This window comes from Pterocles gutturalis, unplaced genomic scaffold (assembly GCF_000699245.1).
Source record: "Pterocles gutturalis isolate BGI_N339 unplaced genomic scaffold, ASM69924v1 scaffold14954, whole genome shotgun sequence".
In the NCBI taxonomy this organism is placed as follows: Eukaryota; Metazoa; Chordata; class Aves; order Pterocliformes; family Pteroclidae; genus Pterocles; species Pterocles gutturalis.
The window spans coordinates 9,314-22,318 of NW_010130887.1; the positions used below are offsets into that span (position 1 = coordinate 9,314).

General features: G+C 52.3%; 1 protein-coding gene across 1 annotated transcript in view; it reads left to right on the forward strand.

Moving 5' to 3' along the window:
* Positions 1-12,180, forward strand: part of LOC104466847 (sortilin-related receptor-like) — a gene marked incomplete at its 3' end in the record, with an annotated part of 12,658 nt that extends 478 nt beyond the window's left edge. Inside the window, 17 exon segments of the mRNA XM_010080401.1 lie at positions 1-35; positions 552-713; positions 1,757-1,824; positions 2,147-2,327; positions 3,297-3,398; positions 3,821-3,990; positions 4,140-4,332; positions 4,513-4,630; positions 5,169-5,242; positions 6,673-6,761; positions 6,873-7,051; positions 8,421-8,607; positions 9,590-9,718; positions 9,968-10,053; positions 11,430-11,602; positions 11,816-11,947; positions 12,089-12,180. The exon segment at positions 1-35 is cut by the window's left edge and continues 42 nt beyond it. Coding sequence (XP_010078703.1) covers positions 1-35; positions 552-713; positions 1,757-1,824; positions 2,147-2,327; positions 3,297-3,398; positions 3,821-3,990; positions 4,140-4,332; positions 4,513-4,630; positions 5,169-5,242; positions 6,673-6,761; positions 6,873-7,051; positions 8,421-8,607; positions 9,590-9,718; positions 9,968-10,053; positions 11,430-11,602; positions 11,816-11,947; positions 12,089-12,180 — 2,170 coding nt within the window.
* Between the last annotated feature and the right edge of the window lie 825 nt (positions 12,181-13,005).

Here is a 13,005-nt window from a genome sequence, read left to right on the forward strand (position 1 = left end):
CCCAGTTCTACCACAGCCCGGCCGACACCAAGAGGGTGAGGATGTGGCAGCCGGCCCCAGCAGGGCTCATCTGCGTGGCAGTGCCACTTTATCGCTGCTGATAGCGTGAACGCAGCATGCGGGGGACGTGGGTGTCACAACCCGTGTCCGTGGGTCATGCTGAGAACCTGCTGTTGCACAGGGTGATTGCTCCCAGGGGCCTTTCTGCTGCAGCAGTGGGCAAGGATGGGTCCCTCACACAGATGGGGACCAAAGGCAGTTTTGGCACAGACCTCTCTCTTCCTGGGAGAGCCCCTCGGGCTGTCCAGGGATCCCCGAGGCAGAGGCGTGATGGTGCTGGGTGTGCTGCTGTACCTCCTGTATGGCTCTGTGATGCTCAGGAGCATTGCTGCTGGTTGGAGAGGGGGCATTTGGGGCAGGAAATTCCTCTCCTCCAGAGTTTGCCCTCCCCTGGGACATATACCTTTCTTTCTGCTCCCTGAGCTCTGCTCTGACCTCATGGAGGCTGACCAGCTGCTTTCCTTCTTCCTTGTCGGTCCCTCTCTTCCCAGTATATCTTCGTGGACGCCTTTGTCCCGTACCTCTGGATCACTACCGACTTCTGCACCAACATTCAGGGCTTCTCGATTCCCTTCAGAGCAGCAGACCTCCTCCTGCACGGCAGGAACCCCAACCTCCTCTTGGGCTTCGACAGGTCCCATCCTAAAAAACAGGTGAGCACCTCTGCTTAGACGGGAGGGCCAGCATCCTGCCTCTACCCCCCTGCGGCATTCCCCTGGCCCCTTACATGCCCCACAGCCCTTATGGCATGGCGAGACCACCCTGCCTTGTGCCACTGCTGCACGGGTTCGTGCTTTGACTGTCCAGGGTGTCTGATCTTGGATTGCTGCCTGCAGAGCTGTCCCAAATTGGCTGGGACACCCCCTTCCCTACAGGCTTCTGATCTCTGGAGTGGTGAGGATACAGTACCTGCTGAATGGCTGCCTTAAACATTTCTTCTCCCTTTTCCTTCGTTTATGCCAGTCCTTCATCCACACCACCTGACAGTATTGATCTCCCCAGCTATTGTGGTTGTAACTCACTGCGGAGCGCTGGCAGCTGAGGCAGGACTGACCTCTGCAATATTTAATGCAGGCATGTGGTTTGGCTTCGGGTCTGGCATAATAAATTGCTTCCTGAAAACAAAACCTTTTTTTTCCCCCCTGGAGCTACAGGCTAAAGTTTGTAAATAATTACAGCACCTTCAGCTAGACACAGGCAGCGTAAGCAAAACCTGGAGATGAAACAGCCATCCCCTGACGTGTGAATGGGGGCAGCCGAGCAGGGTACACATAGTCTGAGCTGCTTTCAGCCCTGTCATAGCCTGGTGTGTGCTGGGCAGCCCTGATGCCTTCCCAGAGGGATGGAGCTGTCTGGGAGTGGTACCTTCCCTGGGGGGATGCTAGACTGCCTGCCGAGGCTGGGGTCTGGCTGCTTTTATCCGTGAAAAAAAGAGGCAACAATTGCAGCTCGAGTGCCACTGTACCACTTGGGAAAAAACAGGCAGGTTTCAGGGATACAGGCCCTTTGAGGGATGGGATCTGCAGAGGGCCTGATGAGCAGAGGGGCTGAGTAAGGAGGAATCATCAAAGTAGTTCACAGTTTTGCAACAGACGTGCATCTGTCCTGCCTTTGCTACCTGAGGTTGGGTCTCTTAAAGGACTGGGTCTCTTGGGTTGCCCAGTCCCACGGACATCTCTCACCTTTGTCATTGCAGCTCTGGAAATCAGATGATTTTGGCCAGACCTGGATAATGATTCAGGAACACGTGAAGTCCTTCTCTTGGTACGTCTTGCACTTGTGTGTTACACACAGCTCCTGCCTTCTCTCACTCCTCACTTGCTGCCCTGCACAAACCAAGGACCCAGTTACCAAAGCATGCTCTAGACCCGGCCCCCCACTCCCCTCGCCCAGCAGAGACCCTGTGCCACAGGGATGTGACGGGAGAAAGCCACTGACACAGGCACTCAGGGATGCTGCGCATTCCTCCTGGTCCTTGCGTGCCCACCCCATCTCTTGAAAGGGCTCCTGAAACTTGGTACCTGCTGCCTTCTGCATTGCTCTCTGCGTGCAGAACTAACACCACCACCTTTTGTGTTCTTTCCAGGGGAGTTGAGCCCTACGATAAGCCAAATACAGTGTACATTGAGCGGCACGAGCCTTCTGGGGCTTCAACTGTCATTCGCAGCACCGATTTCTTTCAAAGCCGAGAAAACAAAGAAATAATCCTGGAAGATGTTGAAGACTTCCAGCTCAGGGACAAATACATGTTTGCAACAAAATCAGTGGTAAGTATCATGTGAGCAGTTTTCTTTTTAGAAGATGTCAGCGTTGCCTTTCCCCCTGCTGCTGCCATCCACTCTGTTTTAAGGAGCAAACTTTGCCATTTAGGGGTGATGCCCTGAAAGCAGGGGCTGGTTTGAGTCGGGACCTTTCAAAGCATGAGGTCAATTTGGGGGTTCTTTGGAGCTGTTTCTGCTTATGGAGAGTTCCGGGGTCACAGGGGCCACTGTCACACTTTCGCCTAGAACTCTAATAACCAATATTGCACTAAACAACATTAAAACCACCTGTATTCCATGCCAAGGAAACACGGAGGCTGGGAGGGAGGCTGGCCTGGCTGCAGACCCCTCATTGGGAGATGATATCCTTAGGTCTGGGACTTGGCACTTGTGTCAAACCTCGGCTGTAGCAGGGACGGTTCTGGGGAATGGACAGGCTGGGTGGCAGAGGCGCCCAGGACTCTGACTTCTGCTCCTCTCTGTGGGAGGCATGGTTGCTTAGCGATACGGAGCCTAGGAAAATCAGGCCGCTTATTTTTGGAGCCTAAATCTGGGTTTAGGTTCTTACCATTGGCATCTTGTATGAAATAGGTTGCCCCCAGCATCTTATTTTTTTGGCTTTGCGCTGGTGCCTGTCATTTTGTGTAAATCATTATAAATAGGAAAGGACAGACTGCTCTGCAGAAAAAGAAGGAATTAAACCCAGCCTCCTTACCTTCACCCACCCAGCCAGCCAGGGCAGTTTCTCTCCTTGCTGAGCGCTGGCTGGGGCAATGTAAACCAGGAGCAGGGAGCGCTGCTCCGCACAGCCGGCCCCAAGCAGGCAGCTGCCGGGCTTTGCCTGCATGCAGGGAGGGTGAAGTCCAGCCACACGGTTTGTGGGTTTGCCCCAGTCTGCCTTTCCTCGACTGCTGGAAACGAGGGTGCCTTCAGGGGCGAGAGCTGCTCCTAACGTGTCCCTCTGCTCTGCCGCAGCGTGTGCAAGGCAGCTCGCAGCCACCCTCGGTCCAGCTCTGGGTTTCCTTCAACCGCAAGCCGATGCGCGTGGCACAGTTCGTAACCAAGCACCCAATTAAGGTAAGTGGTGGTTTCTGAGAAGACCTCTTCTCTGCCTCCTTTGCCAAGGACGCCCTCAGATGTCAACAGCCGTTTTCTGCATTTCACCAGACACTGCGGGAGCTGGAGCTGGGAAGGGACCTTGTATGACCCTGCTTGGGGGGTTGGCTGAGCAAAACCTCACGTTAGGATGATCTTGCAGTATACGCGGTGATGCTTTATTCTAGTGATTCGCACCTGTGGAGAAATACAGGGCTATGAAGTGTTCTGTGTGCGAGGCTGCTCGGAAAGAGCCTCCAGCTTCTGTCTGTTTGCCAAACGGAAAAAGTACAAATGGGCGGAGGGAAGAATTACCTTTCAGCTAGCTAAACTAGCCTGTATGTAAACCCTGCTTGTGTGCCTACATGTAAGAAGCCTGCGTGCCTGTCCTTTACATCCCAAAGGAATATTATGTTGCCGATGCCTCGGAGGACCAGGTATTTGTGTGCGTCAGCCACGATAACAATCGCACCAACCTCTACATCTCAGAGGCAGAAGGCCTGAAGTTCTCCCTGTCTTTAGAAAACGTGCTCTACTACAGCCCGGGAGGAGCTGGAAGTGACACCTTGGTCAGGTACCGCGGTAAATAAGAACATCAGCCAAAGTCTTTGCAGCTTTTGGCTGTGTTCACTCAAAGCATTGTCCTGATCTCTGGGCTTGACAGTCCTCCCCAGACCCAGGGAGGCTGCAATTCGCTGATCCCACCTTTGCATTTCCTTGCAGGTATTTTGCCAACGAGCCCTTTGCGGATTTCCATCGTGTCGAAGGTGTGCGAGGCGTCTACATCGCCACGCTGATCAACGGCTCCTTCAGCGAGGAGAACATGCGCTCCGTCATCACCTTCGACAAGGGGGGCACCTGGGAGCTGCTGCAGCCCCCGGCGCAGACACACTACGGGGAGCACATAGACTGCGAGGTAGCGGGGGTGGGAAGGGGCAGGGGGGAAACTGCAGGAGAAGCCCCCGCAAAAGAGGCTGAAACGGCAATCTTGCTGTGAGGGAGCCCCTCGTTGCCCTCTGAAGCAGAAAGGGCCAGACTAGGCAGGACAGGCAAGCGCAGGATGGAGGGTTGATGCTGCTGCGGTTTTCTTTTCCAGTTTTCGCAGGGCTGCTCTCTCCACCTGGCCCAGCGCCTGAGCCAGCTGCTTAATTTCCAGCTGCGTAGGATGCCCATCCTCTCCAAGGAGTCGGCGCCGGGACTGATCATCGCCACTGGTACCGCGTTCCTTCCCGCAGCTGCGCAGGGGCTTGGGGCACATTGTTGTCAGGACGCAAAGAACCTGTCAGCATCTAGTTTGTATCCGCAGGTTACAGAAAAGCAATTAAGTTGTGTGTTTGCTGTCGCTTCTCTGCTGCAGTCCAGTAATTACAGCATGTACATCGTGCTGCAGCACGGTGACACGAGAAACCTTGCCTGCTTTGTTCTGATCCTCTTTGCTGCTGCTGTCCACATGAATGGTTTCTTGAACATACCAAAATTCCTGTTTGTCTTGCTATTTTACTGCAGAACACACACATTTTGTTTGATCGTGTTTATAGTCATCGGTTTTTCTCCAGCTGCTTTTAAAACTTGTAGTTGTCTTTAAACTGATTGCTTTTGAAGAGATTAGTTTATCACTTGAAAAATCAGCTCTTCAATCATTGTCATTTTGCTCACAGATAAAAAGTGTGGCTTTTGCTCAAGGATAAAAACTGGCTTCATTTTAACCAATTGCTTTGCATTCCTTGAAAATAATTATTTTTCTCCTCCTAGGCTCTGTTGGCAAGAACATGGCAAAGAAAACCAATGTCTATGTCTCGAGCAGTGCCGGAGCAAGGTGGAGAGAGGTAAGGCAGCTCTTTTTCTTGCCAGTTCAGCCAGGGCACAGGTACAACAGATAGGATGTTGGTAGCAATATAGATAAGGGATGTGCAGCCGTCGGGCATTAAAGGTGACCTCCACATATGCATCCCAGAGCTGGAGCTGGAAGGTGCTGAATGTCCCTTGAGACCAAGGCAAAAAGGTCTTTAGATGAAGAGCCAGGAGTGGGTCGGCATGGAGTTGAGCTTTGTGGTGAAGGCGATGGGCTCAAACACAGGAGAGCTCCCTCCCCTACTTCTTTTCTTCAACTGGCAGGAGTTGCTCCGGGCACAGGTCATCCAGCCCCTTTGAGACGGGACTGCCAGCCGGGACTTTGTATGTGAGAGTGTCTGGAGAGGCTCTGGCATCTCCCAGAAGAATGGGATGCTGCCCTGGGTTTATGGGGAGTTTGATGCTGTTTACTAAGTGGGTGTTCTGCTCTGCAGCAGCATTTGTGGTTTGCATGTGCATTCCACTGCAAGTGTAATGTGGTATTTCAACATCTGCAAGCTATTTAACCCCGCGAATTAAACGGCCTCCCTTTCCTCCCACCAGTGCTGCGCGGTCTGGGTTAAGGTCTGGGCAGCTGCCGCGGCGGTGGGGACACGCCACAGGTCTCATCGCTGCCAAAGCCGACCGTGGCTCCGAGGCTGGCCCCGGCTGAGAGCGGGCCCCTCCGAAATTCAGCTGGGGAGCGGCTGCGGGGACCTGCAGTTCCTCCCTAAGGGGAGTGCTGGCAGCTGGGGAAGGGTATCCAGAAAGCCGAGACTTTCAGGTGCCAGCCTCCCCTGGCTCTTAGACAGGTTTGCGTTGAAGTGCAATTAAAGTGTGCCAAGGAAACACCCCCCCACGGTTAACACGGCCGAGCCCCCGCTTACCTGGGCCCTTTGTCTCGCGAGCAGAGGTGCAGAATGGCCCAGCAGCGCCGGTCCTCAGCCCAGAAGCTGTAACACAACTCCTTCCTCTCGGCTTTGGCAAGCAGCAGGCTGGAAGGCTCGTTGCTCTGCAGATCACTGTATGGTCTCGCAGCGCAGAAAGAAAGGAACAATATGTTCAGTGCCCTGTGTAAGAACGTCCCCAGGTGCATTAGCGTGTGCTGTAAGCAGAGTCAGGCACGTATGTGCTTCCTATTTACATCCTGACCTGCACCGAGCTCCCCAGATGGAAAAGCAAAGGTGCAGTGCTGCTCTTCAACACAGCTATACATTTAGGGGAATCAGGCTGGCTGCTCCTGTCTAAGATGTTGACCCACGTACCCTTGAATCTCTGGTGCCTCCAGATGCTTGGCTTGGCCCAGGCGACCTGAAATGTTAGCTTGGGTCAGGCAGCATTTGTGACAAAGCATGCTTTCCAGCCAAGCTCTGCCTTTGATTCAGCATGGTTCTGATACACCGCTCCGGACTGTTTCTTCTTCCAGGCGCTGTCTGGACCCCACTATTACACCTGGGGTGACCACGGTGGCATTCTTGTAGCCATCGCGCAAGGCACCGAGACCGACCAGCTCAAGTAAGTGTCAGGACAGGGCGATTGCCTCTGGTGCTCGGGCTGGAGCCAGGAAAAAGTGCCCTTGGGCAGGCAGGACCTGCCCTGGCAGCTCTCCCCATCGCCTGTCTCCAGGTACAGCACAAACGAAGGGGAAACCTGGAAGACGTTCACTTTCTCAGAGAAGCCGGTGTTTGTGTACGGCCTGCTTACCGAGCCCGGGGAGAAAAGCACCGTATTCACCATCTTTGGCTCGTACAAAGAGAATGGCCACAGCTGGCTGATACTGCAGATCAACACCACGGACGTGCTGGGTAAGGGGACGGGTGCCAGGGCCATTGCCGACGCTGGTTGTGCAGGTGGGGAGCCGTCCTGTCCCCACCCCACGGCTCTGCAGATTACTCACACTAGGAAGCCCTTGCCTGAAATCAGCCGGTCCCCACGCCACACTGCCTGCCAAGCGCCTTGAGATCTTGGCATACCCTCTGCAGGGGGCTGAGAGTGAGGAGGGCGTGCGGGAAAGGTTTTCAGAAGCCCAAAGCGACCTAGAGACTGTGAACTGAAATATTTAGTTAGCTAAGGCTCTTAGATTCCCACCAATGAGCACGGGAAGTTGGGCGCCTAAATAAGAACCGGGCACGGAGAAAGCTCTTGCCTTCCATCCTGTTTTCTAAAAGGGACCCAGGAGAGATGCCCTCAAGTCCCGTTAGCAGTAGACCGATGCCACTGCCCTGGACATCCTGCAGGAGCCAGGGGACAGAGGGCATTGCCAGTGGTGTTTCGCTCGGCTGCTGTTTGGGTGACCCATCCCTCGTGTCTCGTGTCCACATGGACACAGCTGTTGACGGCACTCGTGTCCCCTGTGCTCTTCCTGTACTCCCTCCCTCCCTCCTCACCAAGGGATTTGTTGAAAAGGAAAGAGAAAAAAAATCCTTCTGAAGGCTTGTGCCTATGAATGTTTTATAACCCATTTCAGCTTTGATTGCGAGGCAGCATTTTAATCAAAGAGCAGTTAAACCCAGCAGAGGAATTTGCTTGACTAAAATTTATAACTGATTCCCTGACGTTTTGTTGGAAACGGATCTGTTTGGTAACCAGAACGCCTTCATTTAAATGAGACATTGCAAATTCACTGTCACTGCAACGGAGCTGCTTGGTGCCTCCTGTCACCAAGTGCTGCTGCATGCTCTGAGCTGAAATGCTTTCTGCTTTGCTTTTTTTTTTGGGGGGGAGCCAGTGCTTGAGCCTTGCAGTCGGGGGGAAACCACTCATTTCATGCCAGAGGAGGGGGGCAAGAGGGAAGGGGCAACGGGCATTATTGCGGTGCATGGCTGGGTGCCAGCGTGCCTACCCTCGCTCTGAGCGTTCTGGGTCTCACTGCCACTAGCTGTGGCAAGAAACCAAGGTTAGCGCAGCCTCCTGGGAGCATGGGCTGGCTGCCTGGAGCCCGCAGCTCCCCCCGAGAGCACCTCCTCTGAGAGCAAAGCTTTCTGTGTTCCCCCGCTCCCTGGAGCGCGGCGACGCGCTGGCACAGGACGCAGTACCACGCTTTGCACATCCTTGCTGGGCACGCATGGGCAGCAGCATCCACGGGACATCTGCGGCTCTCTTGCTTTTAAACCCTTGGTCCGGGTTGCAGCAAAGACTGTGCCTTTCTCTACCCCAGCCTTGTTGCTTTCTTAGGGGTCCCTTGCACAGAGAACGACTACAAGCTGTGGTCACCCTCTGACGAGCGAGGCAATGAATGCTTACTGGGGCATAAAACCGTTTTCAAAAGGAGGACTCCTCATGCGACCTGCTTCAATGGGGAAGATTTCGACAGGCCTGTCATGGTCTCCAACTGCTCTTGTACAAGGGAAGACTTTGAATGGTAAATACCAATTAATGTCTATTAATCTAGATTGTAAGTCTGAGATAAATATCTGTGACCAATCACTCAAAGTGAACAAACATCCAATTTACTTAGCTCTTTGTATCGCTGCTTGATTTTATAGCAAAGAGGAAACTTAATAGACTGAAAACATCCTTTCATTAATAATGGGGCATGAGGCTTAATTAACGTCCTTAGAGCCTTTCAGGAGCCTCTGAAAGGTTCTATAGAAGAGGAAAGTATTGTTAATCCATCACCTTCTTTCAAATGATGGTGGATAATTTCCCATCACAGATAAAGATCCTTCACTAAAATGCTTAGTGACCCTTACACCGCAGGGATGCAACTGGCCCTGCTGTATCATTTTTATCTGCAATTTACACGTTACTGACACTGCCCAGCTCTCAGGATTAGGAAACACTCTCAGGCACTCTGATGGGGTTAGAAAGTGAACTGCTTTTTAGGGGCTGTACTGTTTGCCCAGTACACGCAGTTAGGGGCAGGGGTTCAGACCTGCCTGTCCCATGCTGAGACAGAGACTGAGAATAGGGCTGGTGGGATCTGATACCTGCCACAGAATCACAGCCCTGGAGTCCTTGCAAAATCAATAACCTCTTCCAGGGCATTTTCCAAAGAATAGACAAAGTATAACCCCATTTTACCAACAAGAAAGGCCAAGACACAGAGCAGTGACCTAAGCCAGATAGCAGGAAAACTGGGGCTTGGAGCCAGATTTTGAGGGCACTCTGGCTCCGCTGTGCCTTGCTGCCTCACCTACCCTGGTCTGCTTGGCCACCGGCAGGCTTATTTGCAAAACGCTCTTGAAAGAAGAAGCTGTCTGACTGATAATGAATGAATGGACTTCTGAGATACTTTGGGCTCTTAAAACTTCAATGCAAAAATAGAGAAGGAGGAGTAGTATGGCATGGCTGTATTTTTTCCTCCTCCTCATTCCCTCTTTATATCTTTCTTCTACTTGCAGTGATTTTGGCTTTAAACTGAGTGACGACTTGTCCTTAGAAGTTTGCATCCCTGACCCTGAATTTGCTGGGAAACCGTACAACCCACCAGTCCCTTGCCCTGTCGGTTCAACTTACAGGAAGACTCGAGGGTATGTTTTGTAGTTGGGAGACAAACCTGATCTTCCAAATGCTGGGATTTATGCTATTGGTGATTAAAAAACCCTAGCAACCACAAAACCCACACACGAACACCCCATGCGTGGCAGTAAACAAATTACATATTAGGACATACATCACAACATGTGATTTGTACCTAAGTACCGCTGCTTATTTGAGCTGCACATGATGGTGTGTTAACAGTTCCCCTGAAATGAACTGCTTGGCTGTGTATGTTGCAGCTACCGAAAGATCTCTGGGGACACCTGTACAGGTGGAGACATCGAGTCGCGGCTGGAAGGGGAGCTGGTACCGTGCCCACTAGCTGGTGAGTACATCCTGGATTGCTTTGGGCACAAGGGCTTCATTGATAAAACCCTTGGCTGGTGCCTGAGGGACCAAGCACAAGTTCCCAGAGGGCTCTCAGACAAAACCTACGATGCAGGAGCTGAAATGCCTCAGTGGGTTACAAATCCATCATCTCCTCTCCTGTCCAGGGGCCAGAGAGCTTCTGCGGGACCTGCTCAGGAGCAGGTTCAGCCTGCGGCATGGAGCGCTCTCTGCTCCTGGAGTCAGGAGACTGACTCCCTCCTTATTTTCTCCTGGCAAATGTACGAGGCACTGAAACAGTCTCATACCTCTGTGCTGCCAAAGTTACTTGTGTTCTGCTTGTTACAGCTTTAATTTAATCTGCCGTCACGAGCTGCGTGATTAGCATGCTGCCATGCAGCAGCTCGAGAGCAAGCCTGAGGTGGGGAAAAGTCTCGTGTAAGATCCTTCTGGGTGCAAAAAGTGTTTCAGGTGCAAAACGGCTCAGCAGGTGACTGGGGAAGTGTCCTCTCTGCTGGGCTTCACACCAACGCTGTGCTTAGTCTTCCTCCTTGTTCAGAGCCCGACATGTTATTCACCCCTCCGAGCCCTCTTGAGCTATTTGGAGAGCTGTGTTAGTCATGCCAGCAAGGGCTCTGCTGATCGAGAAATAAACCTGCAGTCCCCAGCGGGCTGGGCTTTGAAGTGCCGTGTTCCCAGAGTATTTGCTGATCGTCTTCAGATGTGTGTTGGCTCGCACCATGGTAACACTTTCACGTACAGTATCCGTTTCGTATCTGCGTATAATCTCATTAGGGATGCACAGCCAGAGTTACTTACTGACATTAGCTTTACTCATTAATAGCATTATTGGACTTTACCGATAGCGTGCTAATGCCCCGGAGACTTTGTCCTGGACCAGGATCCCATTACGCTCAATTCTGCGCAAATTAGAAACAAAACCCACCCTGGGATATTCACTGCGGTGCCGGTGTCCCCTAGGACTTGCAGATTTACATCACTCTCACTTTTTTTATAAGATTTTTGAGGAACAGGAGAACAGTATTTTGTTTCTAATTGGTGGCATGCTCACGTGAGAAGGAAGGGGTCACAATGTTTTTTTTGCCATCTTTACATCCTCCTTCGGCTCCTGGAACAAACAACGGCCGCAGTGTGTTCGCTCCCAGGCACGAGTGTGCGCGGGACCCCCATAAGGTTATTAGTGTGTTCTCATTAACCTAATCCCACTGAGAAAAAGGGCCTTTGCCTTCATTGCGCTGAGATGCTAAAACATGCAGTCAGGTGTAAGAAAAAATACCTGGTACTCTCTTTTTGCCCCTTGAGTAGCTTAAAACGGCCAGAAGCATCGAAATAAGGCACTCCCTGTTGTTGCAGAGGAGAACGAGTTCATCCTCTATGCCACCCGCTACTCCATCCACCGCTACGACCTCGCCTCCGGCGTCAGCGAGGAGCTGCCCCTGGCCGGGCTGCGAGGGGCGGTCGCCCTGGACTTCGACTACGACCACAACTGCTTGTACTGGGCCGATGTCACTCTTGACATCATACAGGTGAGCAGGGGAGCGGAGAGGCTGTCGCTGTGTCGTTGCCTCCTTGCAGTGGGGGCAGGCGGTGCATACACACCCTGAAATACAAATGTTTGTCTTGGGTATTCCTCGCCTCTGACCCGTCTGTTAAAGCTTGCCTCGCACACCTGACTGCACTCACCTTGGGGCTGAGGAAGTTCCTTATCTTTTATTCCGGGTTTTTTTTTTTTTTTATAGCGTCTTTGTCTCAATGGCAGCTCTGGGCAAGAAATAATCATAAGCACGGGGCTGGAGACAGTGGAAGCTTTGGCCTTTGAACCTCTCAGTCGGTTGCTGTACTGGGTCAATGCCGGGATTCCCAAAATTGAGGTATGGCTGTGCCCACTGCTGCTACAAAGAGGCGGTTGCAGTAATTACCTGCCACACATTTCATGTAACTTTAACCAGTGCAATTGCCCTCCGTATTGCCCTCAGTAAACACACCCCTCCTGTTTTTCATTACCACCCTAGGTTGCCAATCCAGATGGAGACCTGCGACTCACCGTCCTCAATTCCTCGATCCTTGAACGACCCAGAGCCCTCGCTCTAGTTCCCCAAGACGGGTAAGAAAGCAAGCACCACCAATAGCTGGGTGTCTCGGTATTCCCTAGGGAAACCGCACTGGTACAGCCCTTCCTGCACCGCTACACCCGTACGAGGCGAACGCAAGGGAGAGAGCTGCACAGAACGCTTTGCGAGGCTTGGCCACGAAGGGCACGGTGTGGGGATGGGAGCAGCAGTGGGGAGCACAGCGGGGTACAGCTCATCTGAGCTGGGACGTGGTCACGCTGATGGGTGGTGTCACTGTACACACAGTCCGCCCCAGCCCATTCTTTGCCATCATGTGCCCAACTAAGGTGCCAGCCGCCTCGGAGCAGAGATTGTAAACTGGTTTTTTTGTTCAGTTGAATTCCTGTTTTCCTACCTATTCACTAGTAAATAAGTTTCCCTGCCGGTAAAACTGGTCTGGTCAGTGGGGAAAGCTGCAGTGAAGCGTGAGAAGCTGACCCGTGCTCAAATTCAAGAGCCAGATGCAAGTAATGTCTTTCTGAGAATGGTTTTGCTGCAGCTGCTATGCTGCAAATGTAACGCTGACAAACCTGAGCTGCCTTTAGCCGTATGTGCTAAAGCACAGGAGTTCAATGCAAGGTAACTGCTCAGACCCAAGACCCTGGGATTAAGAGTCCCATGCCCTACCGACTGAGCTAGCCGGGCTCGAAAAGGACTGTCCTAATTTTGCACAAAACAGCCACTCCCTCACTCTCCCCCCTTCCCCCTCCTGGGGATGGGGAAGAGAATTAAAGGGAAGAGAGATTTGTGGGTTGAGATAAGAACAACTGAATAACTACAAGAATATTAGAAATAATAATAATTATGATAATAATAGT